The sequence below is a fragment of the Delphinapterus leucas genome, chromosome 19 (assembly GCF_059928025.1).
Source record: "Delphinapterus leucas isolate spDelLeu-1000000601 "Yukka" chromosome 19, BTC_Dleu_Yukka2, whole genome shotgun sequence".
Taxonomy (NCBI): Eukaryota; Metazoa; Chordata; class Mammalia; order Artiodactyla; family Monodontidae; genus Delphinapterus; species Delphinapterus leucas.
The window spans coordinates 69,863,424-69,881,148 of NC_143147.1; the positions used below are offsets into that span (position 1 = coordinate 69,863,424).

General features: G+C 51.4%; 1 protein-coding gene across 4 annotated transcripts in view; it reads left to right on the forward strand.

The window, feature by feature from the left end:
- Nucleotides 1–17,725, forward strand: part of PRKCA (protein kinase C alpha) — a 370,931-nt gene that overhangs the window by 276,009 nt on the left and 77,197 nt on the right. For all 4 annotated transcript variants that reach the window (XM_022589847.3, XM_089901750.1, XM_030762139.2 and 1 more), the window contains one exon: nucleotides 17,331–17,487. In XM_022589847.3, the coding sequence (XP_022445555.1) occupies nucleotides 17,331–17,487 (157 nt within the window). The remainder of the gene's footprint in view (nucleotides 1–17,330; nucleotides 17,488–17,725) is intronic.

Below are 17,725 nucleotides of genomic sequence, written 5' to 3' on the forward strand. Positions count from 1 at the left end.
GGGCTTAACATCCAGGCACAGCCTTTGCAAAAGAAAACAGGAACTGCCTTGGAGCTAAAAGCACCTAGCAGCATGCTTGTCCCAGAGGAGTGCTTGCACACTGCCACATTCAGATGCATGGGCTTCCAGCTGACCACTGGTGTGTTTTCTTTTCTTTTCTTTTCTTTTTTTTTTTGCGGTACGCGGGCCTCTCACTGCTGTGGCCTCTCCCATTGCGGAGCACAGGCTCCCGACACACAGGCTCAGCGGCCGCGGCTCACGGGCCCAGCCGCTCCGCGGCATGTGGGATCTTCCTGGACCGGGGCACGAACCTGCGTCCCCTGCATCGGCAGGCGGACTCTCAACCACTGCGCCACCGGGGAAGCCCTGGTGTGTTTTCCATGGATTTATCTACTCTGTCTTCTTCCTTGGTTGGCCATTCCTAAATATCAAGTGCCGTACGTCTGTGTGACCCCTTCAGCAGCCGGTACCTTGCCTGCCTCTGCAGTCTGGTCCCTCCCGTGCCCCGCCCACACCTTGGCACTCCGCATTCGCATCGTGAAGAAAAGCTACGTGCCGTTTCCCCAGGGGGCAGGCTGGTTCCCACCTGCTCATCTTTGCTTGTGCTGTTTACCCTGCTCCATCAGGAGTATTGTTTAACCCTCAGCCCCAGTTCCCTTCATGAAGCCCCTCCTACCATTCTGTGCCCCGCCTACAATGGCCCAGTTTCTCCCACGCCCTTTCTAACATTTATTTTGTGGTTTTATGTTTATCTGCCTGCTGATCTCTTGCTACCAGACCATTAGCCCTTTGAGGTCCGAGACGGCGTCTTATCTACTGCACCCAGTGCCCTGAATTTGTGTCTAAGAGGTGGGCGTTGAGCAGAGGGTGACGATGTTAGAAGAACCCAGCGAGCACAGCATAAGAAAGACCCAGCTTTATACTGTGCTGCTACCTCCCAAATCCGAAGGAACTCTTCCCATTTTAGCCCTGTATCTGGATCACATGGAAATGATCCTGTTCTAGCCAAATTATTAAAGCCGCGTGACCCTTGGGATCCTTCAGAGAGACACACATCCACCAAGAAAGAGGTTGCACGTTCTCCAAGGGACGTGTCATCGTTGACGTCCTGACCTGTCTGTGGCAGAGCTGTCAAGTGTGTCCTAACTAGCAGCGTGTCTTCCTGTGGATTGTCCCTCGTGCAGGGCTCTCTGCGCAGTGATTGGAACATAGCTTTCTGTACTGAGTGCACTGGGTGCTTGTGGGAAGCAGCAAGACCAGGATGAGGGGCAAAGGGTCGCCAGTGTCATTTCCTGAAGGCAAGAGCACCCTGGTCTCCAAGCTCAGTGACATGGCTTCTTTCTCCTGCTTGTAAACTGTGGTGGTTTAGCTGTGGATGGCAAGTCCCCTCCCCATTGCATCCTTGCCAGAGCACTTAGATCTCAAAGGCCCACCTCCTAAAACCTCGCGGGGAACGGAATCTTCACCCCGTGCCGGGTCTCTGGCCTGAGGGTCCTGCCACTGTATGTCCACCCGTTGAATCTCTCTCCGCCTGGCGGTCTTGTCGAGTCGGTGGTGGCCCAGTGGTGTACGAACAGCTTGCTTATTTCACCAGATTAAGTTTTACATCCAAGATACTTGGCCCCCAGTCCTGCCTCCTTCGGAAATTAATTTAGTCTCACGTTAGGTTTGATGCACGTGGTCGCCTTGGGAAGGTCTGAAGTGTTGACAGATGGGCTCAGTCGGAGAAAGATCCCAAAGGTAATAAGAACTTCCAGATTCTTTTAAAACTGGGGGTGAGGTGATAAGAGGCTTTTCCAGGTGAAAATTTCTTAGCCCCGACGTGGGAAGTTTAATTAATGTTTATCTTCAGCTTTGTATTCTCAGATTCAAGACCGTGGTAGAGCACGAGACAGAGGGCCGAGGGGAATGGCTTGTTGTTATGTTGTCTTTCTCTCTGAGGACCGTCGTCTTCCAGAAGCAAATACTAATACCAGTCCCCCGTTGGCCCGAGGCCTCCAGTAGCCCCTGACGAGTATGCCCCTAAGAGAGTCAGCTCTGAGCCCATCTCTGGTGACCAGGAGTGCAGGGGAGAGTTGTTGGTCTGGGACAGTTGAACCCTTTCCCTGCCGGCTAAGCAGGTGTCACACATGATGCTCAGCCATCGCATTCCTGGTGGGGAAGCCTAGCAAAGGCCACGCCCCCTGCGAAGATGGGGCTCCCTCAGCGGAGCCAGCAAGAGCACATCCTGCCCATAACCTCACGTAAAGCTGATAGAAAGAAGGTTGGTTTCATTGGGCCTTGTCTCTTGAGGGTTTGGCTACTTCAGGGTGGGGAAAAAAAAAAGAGAACCAGCAAACATTTTTGTCTTTGTCTGCCACGCTGATGTGAATGCTTATGATCTTATTAGCAACTGCCTGGGAGCCAGGCCTGATGTAATTTAATTTAATCTCCTCGGTTATTTTCAGTTCAGCTCAGTCTGTTTTCAGCACGGATGAGGAGAAGTCATCAGGTGGAGGGGGGCAGCCGAGGGAGGGGCAGGAGGAGGTACCTTCCACCACCACCCCCAGTTACTCAAGTTCCCCCCCTCAGTTACTCAGGCTTAAGCCTCCCTTCGTGGAGACGGGTCCCCAGACCAAGTTCTGGTTCCCACCAAGTTCCTCTTGGGTCTCATCACCTTGTTCCTCTGAGTAAAGAAATGTTCTGTCAGCCCGGGGAGAGGCGCGGCACAGAGGAGATGGTAATTATGCAGCCAGAAATGCACATGGGACAGTTCTCTCTGGTGCCAGCAGCGAGCCCAGGAATGACACCGTCCCCTCTCTCCTTCTAGCTACCTGCGCTTACCGATGTGTTGCTGTAGCTCTTTCTCTTTGCGGTACTTTGATGCTCTGCGATTGGAAATTTGGGAGGCGGGATGCCAGGGCTCTCCCAGTTTGATGGGTTTCGTCTCAGTCCCTGTGTTAGACAGAAGCTCCCTCCTCCGCGCCAGGTGCACAAAGCCCGATGCTGCTCCGTACGCAGCCCGCCACACCCACCCCAGACGCCAGCGTCCGGTTCCCTAAGAGCGGAGCCTGCGCGCGGCTTGTGAGTGAGCTCTCCAGGGTGATTCTCATGCACAGTAACGCTGGGAAACCGCGGCCCTGTGTGTTTCTAGTCTCGGAGTAGATTCCATTTTCTTATAACAAAGCAGGGGTTGGGGGTGGGATGAATTGGGAGATCGGGATTGACATAGATACACTAATATATATAAAATAGATAACTAATAAGAACCTGCCGTACAGCACGGGAACTCCACTTCGCTGTACGGTAGAAACTAACACAACATTGTAAAACAGCTCTACCCCAATAAAAGACAATTTTTAAGTGCAATGTTGAGACGGTAAAACAGTTTAAGAAAACGTCAGTTGATTTGTCCAACTGCTCTGTTTCTAGATCCTGAGACATTTTCATTTTTATTACTTTTCAATAGAGAAAAATTTCTCCGTCAAACTGAACAGCTGAAGTTTTGAAAAGGGCAGAGAAAGGCTTTTCTCTGATTTCGAGTGCAGTCAGCAACACAAGAGGTTGAAACGGTCAGCTGGCAAAGTATACAGGCCCAGGGAGGTGTACTGCAAAATCAGGAAAGTAACAGGAAAATAAAAAATAAGTAAATAAACCAAAAAACCAAAAAACGATGCCCGCATGTTTGGGATGGGGTTGGGGGGCGGGGAGTTATTAGGATCAGAGCCCTCCACTCCCCAAACAGACGCACATGTGGAAACGCAGCAGGGTCTAAAGGCAGGAGCGAGTGCTGGGAGGAGGGTAGCTGCTGATTCTGGCCTTTCGTCCTAAGGCTCCACGGCTCACCCAGAGGTGGCCCCGCCCCAGCCCCTGGAGGCCAATTCCAGGGTAGTCCTGACTGACTAATACACCGGGATGCCAGTTAATTTACAGTGTCCATGTGTCTGTCGGCTTGATCAGAGCAATCTCTCCAGTGTAGTCAAGATACCCAGAAGGCAACTTGTAATGAACCCGTTTTATTGATTCGCCGTGTGAAACACTGTCCCGTAGACTGTGAACGGCAGAAACCCCCTGGGGAGGTGCCTTCTTTCCCAGTAGACAGACGTCAGGGGGCTCAGGACACTGCCAAGTGAACGTGGAATTATAACAAGGGAACTGGGTAAATGTTTCATGGCATCGGGCTGAGATTTAACATTTATCTCAGGACAGAGGCAGCTGTGCTCCTGGGGCCAGAGGCCCTTGAGGTTGAATAGACGCTTCTCTGTGCGCCTTTTCGCAGGCATCCCTGGTGTTTGCCTCAGCACCTTGGCTTTCTCTGTCTTATTTGAACGTATTCATGCTGGACAGCGGCCGGTCTTACACGTCTGGGAACCTTCTGTCTTCTCAGGGGACTTTGCCAAGCTCTCCTCTGATCCAGTGTTGAAAGAGCCTGGGGTTCGTTGATATCCAAAGATGACCTGTGCTTCCCTCAGCGCTTTGTTTCTGAGGGACAAGAAATCACTTCATTTTAGCTCCGAAATTCTACAAGTCCCTTTATCCTAATTCTTCGCAGAATTATCTTCCCCCAGTCTGATTCTGTCTTTCTAGATGATCTGTATGAAGTACCTCCGAGTAGTAGAGGAGGAGTGTTGAGCTCGACTTCAGACCTGTGGCCGCACCTGCAGCCTCACTCCCAGCCCTTCCCCACCCCAGCTCTCGGGGGTCAGGGGAGCCTCCAAAACTATGTGCAGAATTTTGTATCTGCATTCTGGGAGGGAGAGCGGCCACGGCTGTCATCTTCCCCATGGTGTCCTGTGACCCCCCCCCCCATATTTAGGAATGATTTCCAGGATGAAGGACAATGAGAAAGAAGCATCACTTAAAGAGTTTGGAGAAACAAAGTTTTCCCCCAAATTTTTCACCCAGCCAAACTGCCGTTCATAGCACATATTCTCATCTATGCGAGGGCTCAGAAGATACACCACCCACGTGCCTCTCTTGAAAACAAGTTATTTAAAGCCCAGCTAAAGAGGACTGCAAGATGAGGGGGAAGCAAAATTTCAAGTTCCGGAACAGGAAGGTCACAATACATAAGGATAAAGCAGTAGCATTAAAATCGGCTGGACATCTTGATGTGAAAAATACGAAAAACTATAAATCATATAAAAATCATAACAATGATTAGGAATCCCAAAATCTAGACAATTTTATGGTAACAAAGATGGAAAATGGGATGGGTGGTGATACGTGAGGGATGAGGTAGTAGAACGTAGCACGCACAAGTCTTCAGACACGGGAGGGAGGTGGGCGGAAGATCCTGTCTTACTCTTTGACAGTCAGAGAAATGTAGAATTTTTTAAATGGGGCTGAATTTTTAAGACGGTCATCAGTAGAATTAAAGCAAGATTTATAGTTTCTAAAATTTCTGGAAACGATTAAGGCAAACGAAGCACCGTATAACAGAGGACTGAAAACAACAAATAAGGAGGCGAAAGAGTGATCGATAACAAAAGTGGGCAGAGGCCGTTCAGAATCGAGTTTAAGAATGTGCTGGAATCCCCCTCTCCCCACTAGCTGGTAACCCGTGCCAGGTACCCCTGAATCCCTCTCAGTCTCAGCTTCCCCGTCTACAGACTGGATTCCAAGTAGGGTTATTATGGGGGTTTTAATATGTCCAAAGTTCTGAATGTTTCATCAGGCACAGACTTGTGCTTAAAATACAGTTTTAAACTTACCATAGTTTTCAGATTAAAAAAAAAAATCAGCTATACATATTTCTATTAATGGAATTTGAACCTTGTAGGAGAGGAGAAAAATCTTTCTCTTTCTACCCTTCCGGCTTCTCGGCTGGGGCTCTGTAACGAAAGACAAATTAACAAAAGAAAAACAAACCCATTTCTTTAATGTAAATGTTACATGACACAGGGGCCTCTATAAGGCCATAAAGACCCAAAGAAACTGTTAAACCGGAGTGTTTTTGTACCAGGTTTAATGAAAAGTGGAAAGTCGTGGAAAAATAAAGGACGGAGGAGATGATCTCAGAGCAGTGAGCTGGGGGTGGGGGTGGGTGCTTCGTGAGGCCTGTCCGTCCGCATCCCTCCCAGTCATTCACCGTCTGGAGATAAGTCATTCACCGTCTCCTCCAGGTCTGGGGAAGGCACTTCTCACATGAGGGTCTGAAGACCTGCTTCACGGGAGACGGGAAAGGTCAGCATCCCCTTCCTGCACCTGCCGTTTCTCAGATTCCTTCAGAGGAAAGTGTGCAGTCTGCCAAGGTGTCCTCTTTTGGGGGTGGGGTGTCCTGAACCCCATCAGCATAAAGCAAAATGACCCATGAACACTAAGAATAAAGAATGGACAGAAATTTATCAGGCGAACAGAAAAAGGGCAGCTGAAGTGGAATTGCCCTGAGTCAGGAAACGAGGCACCTGGATGCAAAAGGCTGTATTTCAAAACGCGTTGGGAATCTCGAGCAATTGAAAGTGCAGGCTTGTTGCAGGAATTCCCAGAAAGTTGAATGTGACAAAAGAGATGGCCTGATATCAACAAGCAGAAGCCACTTGATCCAGTGGAGAAGGGATGGCTCATTTCACGAATGCTGTTGGGAAAGTTGTCTAAACATTTGGAAGAAAAAAGGAAATTAGATCTTGCCTCACACTGTACACCAGAATAAATTTCCAATGGATTTAAAAGTTGAATATAAAAAAAGAAACAAAATAATAAAAGAAAACATAAGTTAATATTTGGCTAACCTCAGAAAAGGCAAGGATTTTCTGAAGGTGAAAGAAATGGAAGAAATAAAAAAGGAAATTTTTGACAGATTTAACTGTATAAAAACTTAAGCTGCTGTGTTTCTAGAAGCATGAAATCTAAATGGAGTTTGCTGCAAACATGACAAAGGGCTGTTACCATTCCTTCATGTCTGAAGAACTCTTCTGACCTGGTAGGAAAATTCTTTAACACCCTATAGGAAACTTGAACAAGGAGGAAATCAAAGAAAAAGAAACACTAATGGCCCAATAACATAGGGGAAAAAAAACCCTCAAAAATAACCAAGGAAGCCAAAATTACGATGTTATTTTAAACTTCTGTCCCCACAAAAAAGAAATATTAATGGCCAAATAACCGTTTCGGGGAGGGGGGAGTTAAACTTCAAAAATAAAGGAGGCACAGTTACAGGGTTATTGTTAATTTTTATCCCCCCACCCTTCGTAAGACCTCGGTATGACTTTGGGGGAGTGATGTGGCAATACGTGTCAGCGTCTTGAATGATTTTATTCCCTTTGATCCACTTCTAATAATAATAATGTAGCCTGAGGAAGAAACCAAATTCAGATGGATATTTATGCATGAAGATGATCTGTTGCCATGTTATTTATACAAAGGTGAAGAATTTTAGCTATATAGATGGCCTGAAACAGGGAATTGATCAAATAAATTATGATATAGCTGGAAAATGGGGTGTCAGGCATTTAAAATGCTTTCAAAACAGGCCTTGTTATGTTATAAAGGTAGTTTCTAGAACTGTGTTCCTAGATAGAAATTCTATAAAAATAAATATTTCAGTATAGATATATGCAGAGCAAAGAGCCCAGCAGTAAATGTGCCAACAGTGGCGCTCTTTTACAGTGGAAGTATCTGTGATGTTAATTTTCTTCTTTATACTTTTATGTATTTCAGTTTTTGAATGATGAGTATATCCATTCTTCTCGTAATAAGGAAAATAAGTGTTTCTTAAAACCTTCTGACATGGTTTATACAGAATCATTTGGGGCTCTCATAACCTAGAAAATATTACTTCTCTCACAACCAGATTCCATTTCCTTTGGGAACATCGGGGTTATAGAACTTTACTAGCAATTATTTTCCACTAACCGGAAGAAGGAAAGTAGTGAAATACTTATGATTCTTTTCCAAGGACAAAAAGTTGCTTTTTCTCTTCTCACACCAAACTCCTCTAAGTTCTCTTTCATAAGTTTTGTGGGATTTTGGTTGAAGAGTTGCTGACTCGAGTTTCCTGGCATTGAATGCCACTGGATTTCCTGGGACAGAAATTACATTCTGACCACCAAATAGTGAGTCTCACCAGTGAAACAGAACGTTCAGTGAATGGGTCCTGAAGTGGGAGATGGTGAGGGTCCCAGAATCCGGATGTATGTACCAGTGGGGGAGGGCTGAGCAGCTGTATTTTTAGTGTAGCTCATTTTTCTTGCCTTTGTCTTTGGCCATAACGGAAGCAAATAGGACAAAACATATGGGTCACATTTTCATAACATGGAAGAGATCAGATCCGGAATTCTGTGGGTTTTGACACAGACGCTGTCAGCAGACTTGACGCATTGTAATTAGATCAGATGGAGCAAAGCAAACAGCACCAGGAGCCCAGTTTGTTCGCAGAATCACAGTTTTGACTGTTACCCAGTCAGAAATGGCTCATTGTGGCTGATGACACCTTTGCATTTTATTCCTGAAATCCAGAGATGTTCTGCACGCGAATGGCCCTTTCCCGAGTGTAAGTGGTCCTTTCCGGTATGTTTCCCCTGAAATCTGGGGCCATGTCATGTCCTTTAGCCTTTGTGGCTCAGTGACCCTTTCTTCAGAGCAGTTAACGTTTACTGAAAAGTGCCCGCCTCCTTTTGGCCCGGCTTTATTCTCCATTGAAAAGACCTGTGAGGTTTTTCCTTGTCCGAGAGTCCCTCCAGATGGACGCGTTATGAACTGCAGCCCAGAGAAGCGGCGTTTGCCAGCGTTCCAGAGTCTGCTTTAGCTTCTCAGCCCAACGAGGATCCCCGGGGCTCTCGCAGGTTGTGCTGACCAGGTGAGGGGGACACCCAGGTGGGGCCTGGTGCAGCCCCTGCTCTCGAGTTGCTACGAAGTCTGTGGAGATGAAGTTCCGGTGGGCGGGGGAGGGAAGGTCCGAGAAGATGGGTGTGGTGCCCAGGTCAGGGCTGTAGCCCTGGGAGGGATGGATGGAGCGTGGACCCCGGGGGGCCCAGGGTATAAGGGTGGCGTGGAGATTCGACGATTTAGGAAACAGTTACTGAGCGTGTGTCGCGGAGCTCCTCTAGGCAGTAGGGCTTCAGAATCATTAGGAACAAAATGACGGGCCTCCTCGGCGTGGAGGGAGTATCACGGCGGGGTTAGCGGTAAGCGTGATGGGTTGGGTGCGGTTAGCTGTTTAACAAACTTAACAATCCACCCGTCAGGACCGGGGCCAGCTCCAGTCTTGCCAGGCGAATGTGGAACCGGGTGTGGAGTGTCCCTAAAACTGAGATAGAAATGTTAAAGTAAACAACAGAGAATGGAGGCTGTGGACCTCTTTTCTAGGTTGGGAGCCTTAAAACTGCCGTGTCACTCAAGCTGTGATTGAAGATCTCTCTGTCCCGATTCGTTCGTGAGGGAGTGACGTGGCTTTTGTGTGTCCTTGCTAAAGCGCCCTAGTGACCGGTCCCACGAGTCCCCATCAGCTCCCCATCCAGCAGATGCCCATCCTTCACTGTTGGAGAAATGACCTTCTTCCGCCAGATCAGGCTCGGCCACTAGGGGCACCCGTGAGTTCATGGAGAACCGCGCAACCTGTGGGCAGCCTGCCCCACCAAGGCCTCCCTCCCGTCCAGGAGCGGTCCCAGCCCGTCCTCACTGCCCATCGCGAGGGCTGCTCCGGACCCCTGCCCGCCCCCGGCAAAGTAGGAGTCCCCCCAGAGGGACACTCCCTCTCCCTTAGACGCAGGTCCTGAAGGGTGTGGAGAAAGGAAGGTCCCTCTGTCCTTGGGGCACTGGCTCTGAAGGCATCCAGTAAGGACCCCCAACCCAGGGCCCATGGGTGCCCGAAAATTGTCATAAGACTGTAATCCTGTGTTCAGGGAGCTTGTGGCTTAAAGAGAAGGAAGACGGGCCCAGGGTGCTGTCAGGTGGCCGTGTCACCCAGCACCGTGGACACCCGTGTGCGCCAGGGAGGACTCGGGCGCTTTCGCCCTCTGCGCCCGCCCCTCGTGCCAGCCGAGCCTGCCCTCGCCCTGCCTCCGCGGCGACCTCCTGGGCCACCCGATGGCCTGTGGCCTGGCGGGTCCTGGCCCTTCCCGGGGCCCCGAGCTCCACCTGGGACCTGCCCACACCGGCCGGGGCTCATCCCCCCGACGGCTCAAGGAGCTCAGATCCCGGCCTGCTGGTAGACAGCTTGGCCGCCCCCCGAAACACCTCGTGCGAAGGACGTTCGGTACATCCTGTTCCGGAAGCAATCTGTCACCCACCAGTCTCCCCAGCAGAATTTGCCACGAGTTCTGGCTTCTGGTGCAGAACTGACAGACTCTGAGACACGGCTTCTACTCTTGCAGCATCGTCAGTGGAGGCCCGAAGGAGAGGCAGAAACAAGCCTTGGGAACAGGGTGTCCTTCCTAGTTCCGTGACCGGGGAAGGAGCTCTCTGGTGGGGCTGGGCTTCTGAGCTGCTCGGCCTGGTGGGAGGGCTTTTCCCCTTTTTCTATCTGATGCAGCCCATCGGTGCTTGAGACGCTCCTGAACGAGGCCCCCCTGGGCTACCGGGAGGGAGACTTTCTCAGCAGGACAAGCCCTTAGCTCTGCGAGCCCAGGCCGATGGAGTGGGAAGCCCAGGGGCCTGTCCGTGCTGGTCGCTCCTCCGGTGGATCCGCTGGTTTGCATCCAGGGATTCCTTTAAAATTCCCGCTTCCAGAGAAGCTGTTGCCTGATTCCAGAATGGCCCCATTGATGCCTTATCACGCTCACTGTTTGCACTTGGGTGTGACCGGGCTGGGGGGAGGGGTTGGCAAATTGCAGCAGGTCAGGGCCCCCAGGAGGCTGCAAATCTGGTTTGTCTAGGAGAGCAGACTCCTGTGCAGACCTAGAAGCCTCCTGCAGCCTGGGCGGGGAGGAAGCAGGCATGAGTACACGCGAGAGGTGTCCGCTCCCGAGGTTCTAGGACAGGACGTGAGAAACAGAGGACAGAGGTGAACTCTGGTTCCTGTTAGGGGACACGCTGTCTCTCCTCAGCCCCAGCCCAGGACCCTCCCAAGCTTTAGGGTGAGGTCAGAGTTCACAGGACGAGGTCAGAGTTCACAGGGCTCAGGAGGAGCCAGAAGGGCCCAGAGGCTCCTCTCCCGGGTCAGTCTCTCCTCAGACATTCGCTGTGTCGGTGGTGGTGGTGGGGGGGGCTTGGCTCTGTGTCAGGGATCCATGAACTGTGGCTTGAGGGCCGGATCTGGCCCACAGCCTGTTTCTTTTAAATAAAGCTTTATTGGCACACAGCATCGTTCCTGCGTGTGGGTGGGCAGAGCGTCCCCTCTGGCCTCCTCAGTGTCATGAGCGCTGGATGCTTTCGGGCCCCAAGTCTTGCGGACACTGTGGTCTCGGTCCAGGCGCTGGCCTGTCAGTTCTTAGGCTGATGTCAGCCTGTCCCAGAGGCCCAGCTGTAGAGACCACTTAGTGACCAGAACACCCCAGCACACTAAGTGATTTTAGAATTGTGCCCTGGAAAGCACTGCACTCACATCTTTTAAGCCGGTGCCACAGCCGCCTTAGCTAAGGTCAAGGCACCAAAGCAGAAACGGAGTCGTACAGCTTTACTGTCCTTCCCACCAGCCCCTCTGGGCCACGTCCACAGCTCAGCCTAAGTGTGCTCACTTAACCCTCCACACTCGGCCGCCTCCCTCCTTCCAGTGGAGGCCTCTGTGGCCTCTGCTTCCTCCCCATCGTCTGGGAGAAGCCGAGGCCAATTTTACTACCTCTCCCCTGGGACTTCATCTGGACCGAGTCAGTTTTATCCAATAACAAGGGAAAGCTGGCTTTTACACAATTGCTAGCCATCCCCGGCCTGGCCGCTGGTTGGCTTTATGTAGCAAGCAGGTTGTAACACCTCTCTCTGCCTCTGAGTCCCCGTCTACAGGTGGGCTTGCGGCAGTGTGAAGAGCTCACACCAGCGCCTGCCGCGCAGTGGTCTCCCCAGGAACGCGGTCCCTTCCCATCGCCGCCATGTCCACTAGCTTCCTGGGAAGCAGAGAGTCAGGGACCAGCTACACCCTGCATGCCATGTGGTCAAGGCCAGCCGTTCTCAATGGAGAAATGACAGACCACGCACACCCCCAGACCCATTTCCGCCTTCTTGCTAAAGGCGAATCTCTGAGGAATGAAATAACCCATCAGATCTCTCTGTTGTTAAACATACATTCAAGTGCGATCGTATTTTTATAAGGAATTAACTTACAGGTCTAGAGCTCTCTGATAATTCTCAGAATTAATGCTCTATGTTTGAGGACATGGCTCACGGATTTGGGAGCCTCCATCACTCTGCTGCCTGATGGCAGACGACCCCAGGTTCCCTTCCATGACCCCAGACCCCATTCCAGGATCACGTGTCCACAGACGCTGACCCCAGCTTCCATTCCCTTCCATGACCCCAGACCCCATTCCAGGATCACGTGTCCACAGACGCTGACCCCAGCTTCCATTCCCTTCCATGACCCCAGGCCCCATTCCAGGATCACGTGTCCACAGACGCTGACCCCAGGTTCCATTCCCTTCCATGACCCCAGACCCCATTCCAGGATCACGTGTCCACAGACGCTGGCCCTTTGCCAGTTTTCTGCCCTTGCCTGTCCCCCCGGCACGTTTGCACGCACGTCTCTTTTGCTCTTGGTAACTTTAAACGAAGAAGAGTTTGTGGGGGGTTTCTGGTAGTGTCGGAAAACATAACTTTTGCTTTTCCTTGCTGTGGGGTAGGATTATAGCATCTTGTTTACTCTTGCCTTTGCTGTGGAGCGAGATTGGAGATGGCAGGGGCTCACAGGGTCCGCACACACTCCACAGGCCTGCCGTTCACAGCAAGTCCCTGTTCTGAACCTTTGTGCTTGTTGTTGGCTTTTTAAACAGATGCCACGAGCAAGCATGCTCTTAGAGGCAGGAAAGAAGGCGCTGAAAGCAGAGAATTATTTTCTAAAGCAGAACAGATCATTTGAAGGGCTGCGTGGTCCTTGAATCGGAAGGCACCTCTTTGGGCATCACCGGTGTCCCCGCCCAGATGTGAACTCTGTGATGGACAAGGTCGCTGTGCGTCAGTGACGACCAGTCCAGTCCGCGGGCGCTGGGGATGCAGCTGTGTCCTCGACAAAACTTCTGCTTTGTAAGCCTTCAGAGCCTCCCCTTGCCCCGTGCCCGGCCGGAGTGCCCTAAGGTGACCTCAGCGTGAGGTTATAAACCCCAGGGAGGCAGGCAGGTGGGACGGGTGGGGGGGGCTCTAGGTGGGTTCGGGGGTGTTGGCTCTTATGTTAGGTGACGAGGATGAGCTCAGGGGTGTCTGTTGTATTGTCACAGTTGATAATTTACGCTGCATATATTCTTGGGATCAAGAGACCATCTGGACCATTCTCTGAATGGATCAAGGATTGCATGGAATTGGGGTTTTGTTTTTTGGGTTTTTTTTAATCCCAAGCTATTTTGGAACAACTAAGAGCTGACTATTGAACTTTGGCCTGACCCTGAGGTCTGGAAACTCCATGCTCTATGAACTGTCCTTTTAGTAAGCTTGGTTTCTTTACCCTGAGGAGACAGCCCTGCTTCCTGGACTGGACATGAGGGCCAGGTGGCAGCGGTGGTGGTGACGATGATGTTAGAGGTAGCAAACACTGTGTAACACGAGCAGTGATGGCCAGTGCTTAGGCCACAGCTCACACACGCCAGGTCCCCCTCTCTATACTTTACATGTATTAGCTCACTTAATCTTCACAGCAACCCTATGAGACAGACGCTGTTATGGTTCCTGTTTTGCAGATGAACAAGCTGAGAAGTGGGGTAACTTGTCCCGAGTCATACAGCTAATCAGCATTAGAGCAAGGATTTGAAGCCAGCTGCCCACGCTCCTGGCCGCTAAGTTATCCTGCCCCGAGCGGTCAGCCACCATCTGCAGCCTCTGTCCCGCACGGTGAGCCTGACCGTCACTGTGCATCCTCAGCTGGGCCTCAGGCAGTCCCTGGCTACGCGCCTGTGGGCACGGCTCGCCTCCCTGAGAGAGCCTGGCGGCCACCCCTCCTGCCCACTGTCCTGCATCCTCACCTCCGCTTCCCCATCAGGCAGGTGCTTGGCAAAACCCCTGGCTCCGTTCCTAAGTGTTGGCTGTTCCGTCTACGCTGGGACACCTCCGAGGTAGACTCCCCAGTCTGGCGAGGGCTGTCCGGTCCAGAGCTCATGTGAGCCTCTCCCCATACGCCTGGACACTTAATTCAAAACTCACATGTCCCGGGCTCGCCTGGCCACCTATATCAGGCATCTCTGGGGCGCCGTGGAGGTATTTCTCGATCTCCATCATCTTATTTGAATGGATTTTGTCCAGAAGGGATCTCTTACATTATCAGGAAATCATGGAATCTTTCAACCCCATGCTGCTTTTTCTCAAGGCTGGGCTTGACATCCAGTCCTTTCAAAATAGGCACCTCAAGCCAAAAGATGGTCATATAATTATATTCTATATTTCTGTTAAAGTTCTGGAGTGACAGCAGACGTTCACTCTGAAACAGCGAATGCCAAGGCGCCACACAGTTCTTCAGAGCAGAAGCTCTCAGGCCAGTTTCTGAACGCCTAAGCGTTCGGGGTTGTGCTCTGCCAGAAACCTGCATCAGCAGCAACAAGGATAATAATCATCACTGGCTCTCGCTGTGGGCCTGTCACTGTCCCAAGCACTCCACATGTAGGAACGCATATAATTCTCGTAATTCCCAGATGAGGAGACCAAGGCACGGGAAGGTTAAGTCTATTGCCAGGGTTACACGGCCACAAAGCAGCAGAGCCAGAACCCAAACACAGGCGGCCTGGTCCCCGAGCCCACATTCCAAGCAGATGGGACCCCGAGCTGGTGGCTCCCAAGCCCGATTCAGGTGTCCGGGCAGGTGGGCTGTTCTCCACTACGCTAAGAAATTGAAATTTGGACCCAGTGTCTACTTGGGTGACAGTTGGAATTGATGACTGTTTTCAACTTAAATGATAGTATTTCAGTAGGAAGCTCACAGCTTTAATCCCGTCAAGACTTTAACTCATCACCATTCAGAAGACATAGGCCGTAGATGACTGTGTGTGTGCCGGCCGTCAGGACTCTCACTCTTGGATGGAAAAGCCGGGGCCCACACTCATTCTGCACCTGGCAGGACTCTTGGCAGCCTTGACGGTTCCTCATTAGTTCATCTGGGATGCAGCCTCCGTGTTAGACGTTCCGGAGCTTTGTTCTGCCTTTTAAAAAGCGTCTGGTTCTCATTCCAGTGATCAGTTGGAGAGAACCTTTGGCGCTTCCATTCTCCGTGGGAGAACTTCATTTCTATGCTCAAAGTTTTCATCTTTTGTGATACTCGGGTTGCTGTTTTATTCTGCGTTGCGTTAAAACCTCCGTGAGCTTGGGGGAATTCTCAGGTGTCCAGGGCCCCTGGGACCTCCCACCTCACTGAAGATTTTGAAATTGTGGGCAGAGGGATGAGGCCGAAACACTGCGTCTGGGGCGTCGTACGTGCTCACGTCGTGCAGTCTTTTTTCTCCTCCACCATTTTCCAAGTTGCCGACAGTATAAGGCATTTTATATACGTTATTTCATTCTCCCAACAATCCTGTACCCCTGGAAATATGCCCCTGTTCACTTTTCTAGATGAAGAAACAGAGGCTCATGAACTTAAGTTTCCAGTACTTGGGGTTACACGATAGAGGTGGGCTTTGGAAGCACGTTGGCTGAGCTACGGATCCTGGGGTGCGTACTTGATTCTGTCTGTCCCCTGCCAGCTGGATGAGGTTAGGTACTGTCTCACGGGGAAAAATCCTTGGAGGGCGTAAGTGGTGTACGAGAAACACACGGCCGGCTTCTCTGTGGCTTGTCGCCCTGAGGCAGCTCACTGCCCCTCAGACCATTAGAATACGGTCCCACCTGTCACCTTCCGGTGCCAAGGCTTCCAGGCAAGGAAGGTGACAGCACTCAGCGTGTCCCCGGGCCTTCGGGCAACGCTCGTCTGTGGCTTCTGCCGTTAGGGCTCTGCCCGGAGACCAGTGTCTTTAGCACCCTTCCATCCCCCTCTATCCCTGCCCACTGCCAACGGTAGCACCTTCTTCTGAAATTCTTCCAAACCCCTCATTTAACAGTCAAACTAAGCTGACTATCTATGCTAACGGGCTGGAGCAGTGGTCCGCCAGCTTTCCCACAGAATCACCCAGAGGCTTGGTAAACACAGGTCACCTGACCGCACCCCCCTGCCCAAGTTCTGACTCAGCCGGTGATGCTGACATTGCTGGTCCAGGAGCTGCACTGTGAAAGTCGCTGGCCTAGAGATCCTGGTCCCAGGTGGATGTGTCCCCATGGCATCCAGCTCACCAGGGGCCCCGATGATGGGAGATTTCAGCCACGTTGGGGAAGAGGGTGAGGAAGACCTCGGTGTGCGGGCTCCGGCCTCTGTCCCTTCTTATCAGAGTGATGGATGATTGACCGGCAGGGGCTTCAGCCCTCGCACTGTCACGAGCCTCCGCCAGCTGCACCTCTGAGCCTGCCTTCCTCTGCGGGAGAAGCAGCCTTTCCTCCTGGTTATTTTGCATTTGCATACGAGTGCTTCTTCATCTAGAATATACGTTGGGGTCACCTGGAGTCTTAGGAAACGCTTCAGAGTCTGAAATTCTGGAGTGGGGCCTGTGAGTCTGTGTGTCTCCTCGGTGCCCAGGTGCCACCCCAGGTGCTGCTGGAAGGTGGGCGTGCCCTTGGTGTCAGGCTGTAGCCCCTGTGAGGCACCTCCTGCGTTACTGCCTGTGCACTGGTAGCTCTAGCCCCTGTTGCACAAGGGTTCACCTGGAGAGCGTCTAAAAACTTGCCCCCACCCCGACTAGAGATTCTAAGTTAGCTGTGAGCGTTGGAATTTTCAAACCCCCTCCCACGCGATTCTAACATACAGCCAGTTTAGAAACCACCAGCCTTTGCAAAGGAAAGAGATGACTTCCAGGCGTTCAAGTGCCGCTGGGCCGTGGACTAGCCTGCCGGTTGCTCGGGTGGGGAGGTGGCCAGTTCCCCCAGAGGGGGCTGCCAGTGGCCCCTGGGGATCTCATTACGATGCAGATGCTGCTTCACGGGTTTGGGGTGTGACCCAGGTGTCACAGGTGCTGCTGGACCAGGCTGATGCCGAGTCTCAAGGCTTGACCACAGGGGCCTCCCCAACACCCGTTACCCCTGGCCGGGGTGGCGGTGGGCAGCTCCTCTCGTGTTGAGGGTCCGAGGCTCTTGATCCAAACCTCCTCTCCTTTCAACACCATCTTGACGTCTCTCGATCAGCTGGGTCCTGATGCAGGATGCCCGGCAACGAGGGTCTGTTCTAGTTTTGTAACATTGGATCTTTCTTCCTTCTCTCTTCACAGTACGAGATGCAAAAAATCTCATCCCTATGGATCCAAATGGGCTTTCAGATCCTTATGTGAAGCTGAAGCTTATTCCTGACCCCAAGAACGAAAGCAAACAAAAAACCAAAACCATCCGTTCCACACTGAACCCCCAGTGGAATGAGTCCTTTACGTTGTAAGTTGAATCCTCTCTTTCTGATGGCTTTCCTCCCTCACATTGTTAGCAGTGATGAGCTGGGCTTTATAAACGTCTTTAAACATTGCTTCATCCCTAAGCCCTTCTCCTGTGGCAGCTAGAGAGGTAGCTGTGGTCACCCCTGTCTGATGGAGAGAAACTCGGTTTACCAAGACTTACATGACGCAGGCCCCAAATTACCGTCAGTAACTTCTGTACAAAAAAATTCTTTTACGTT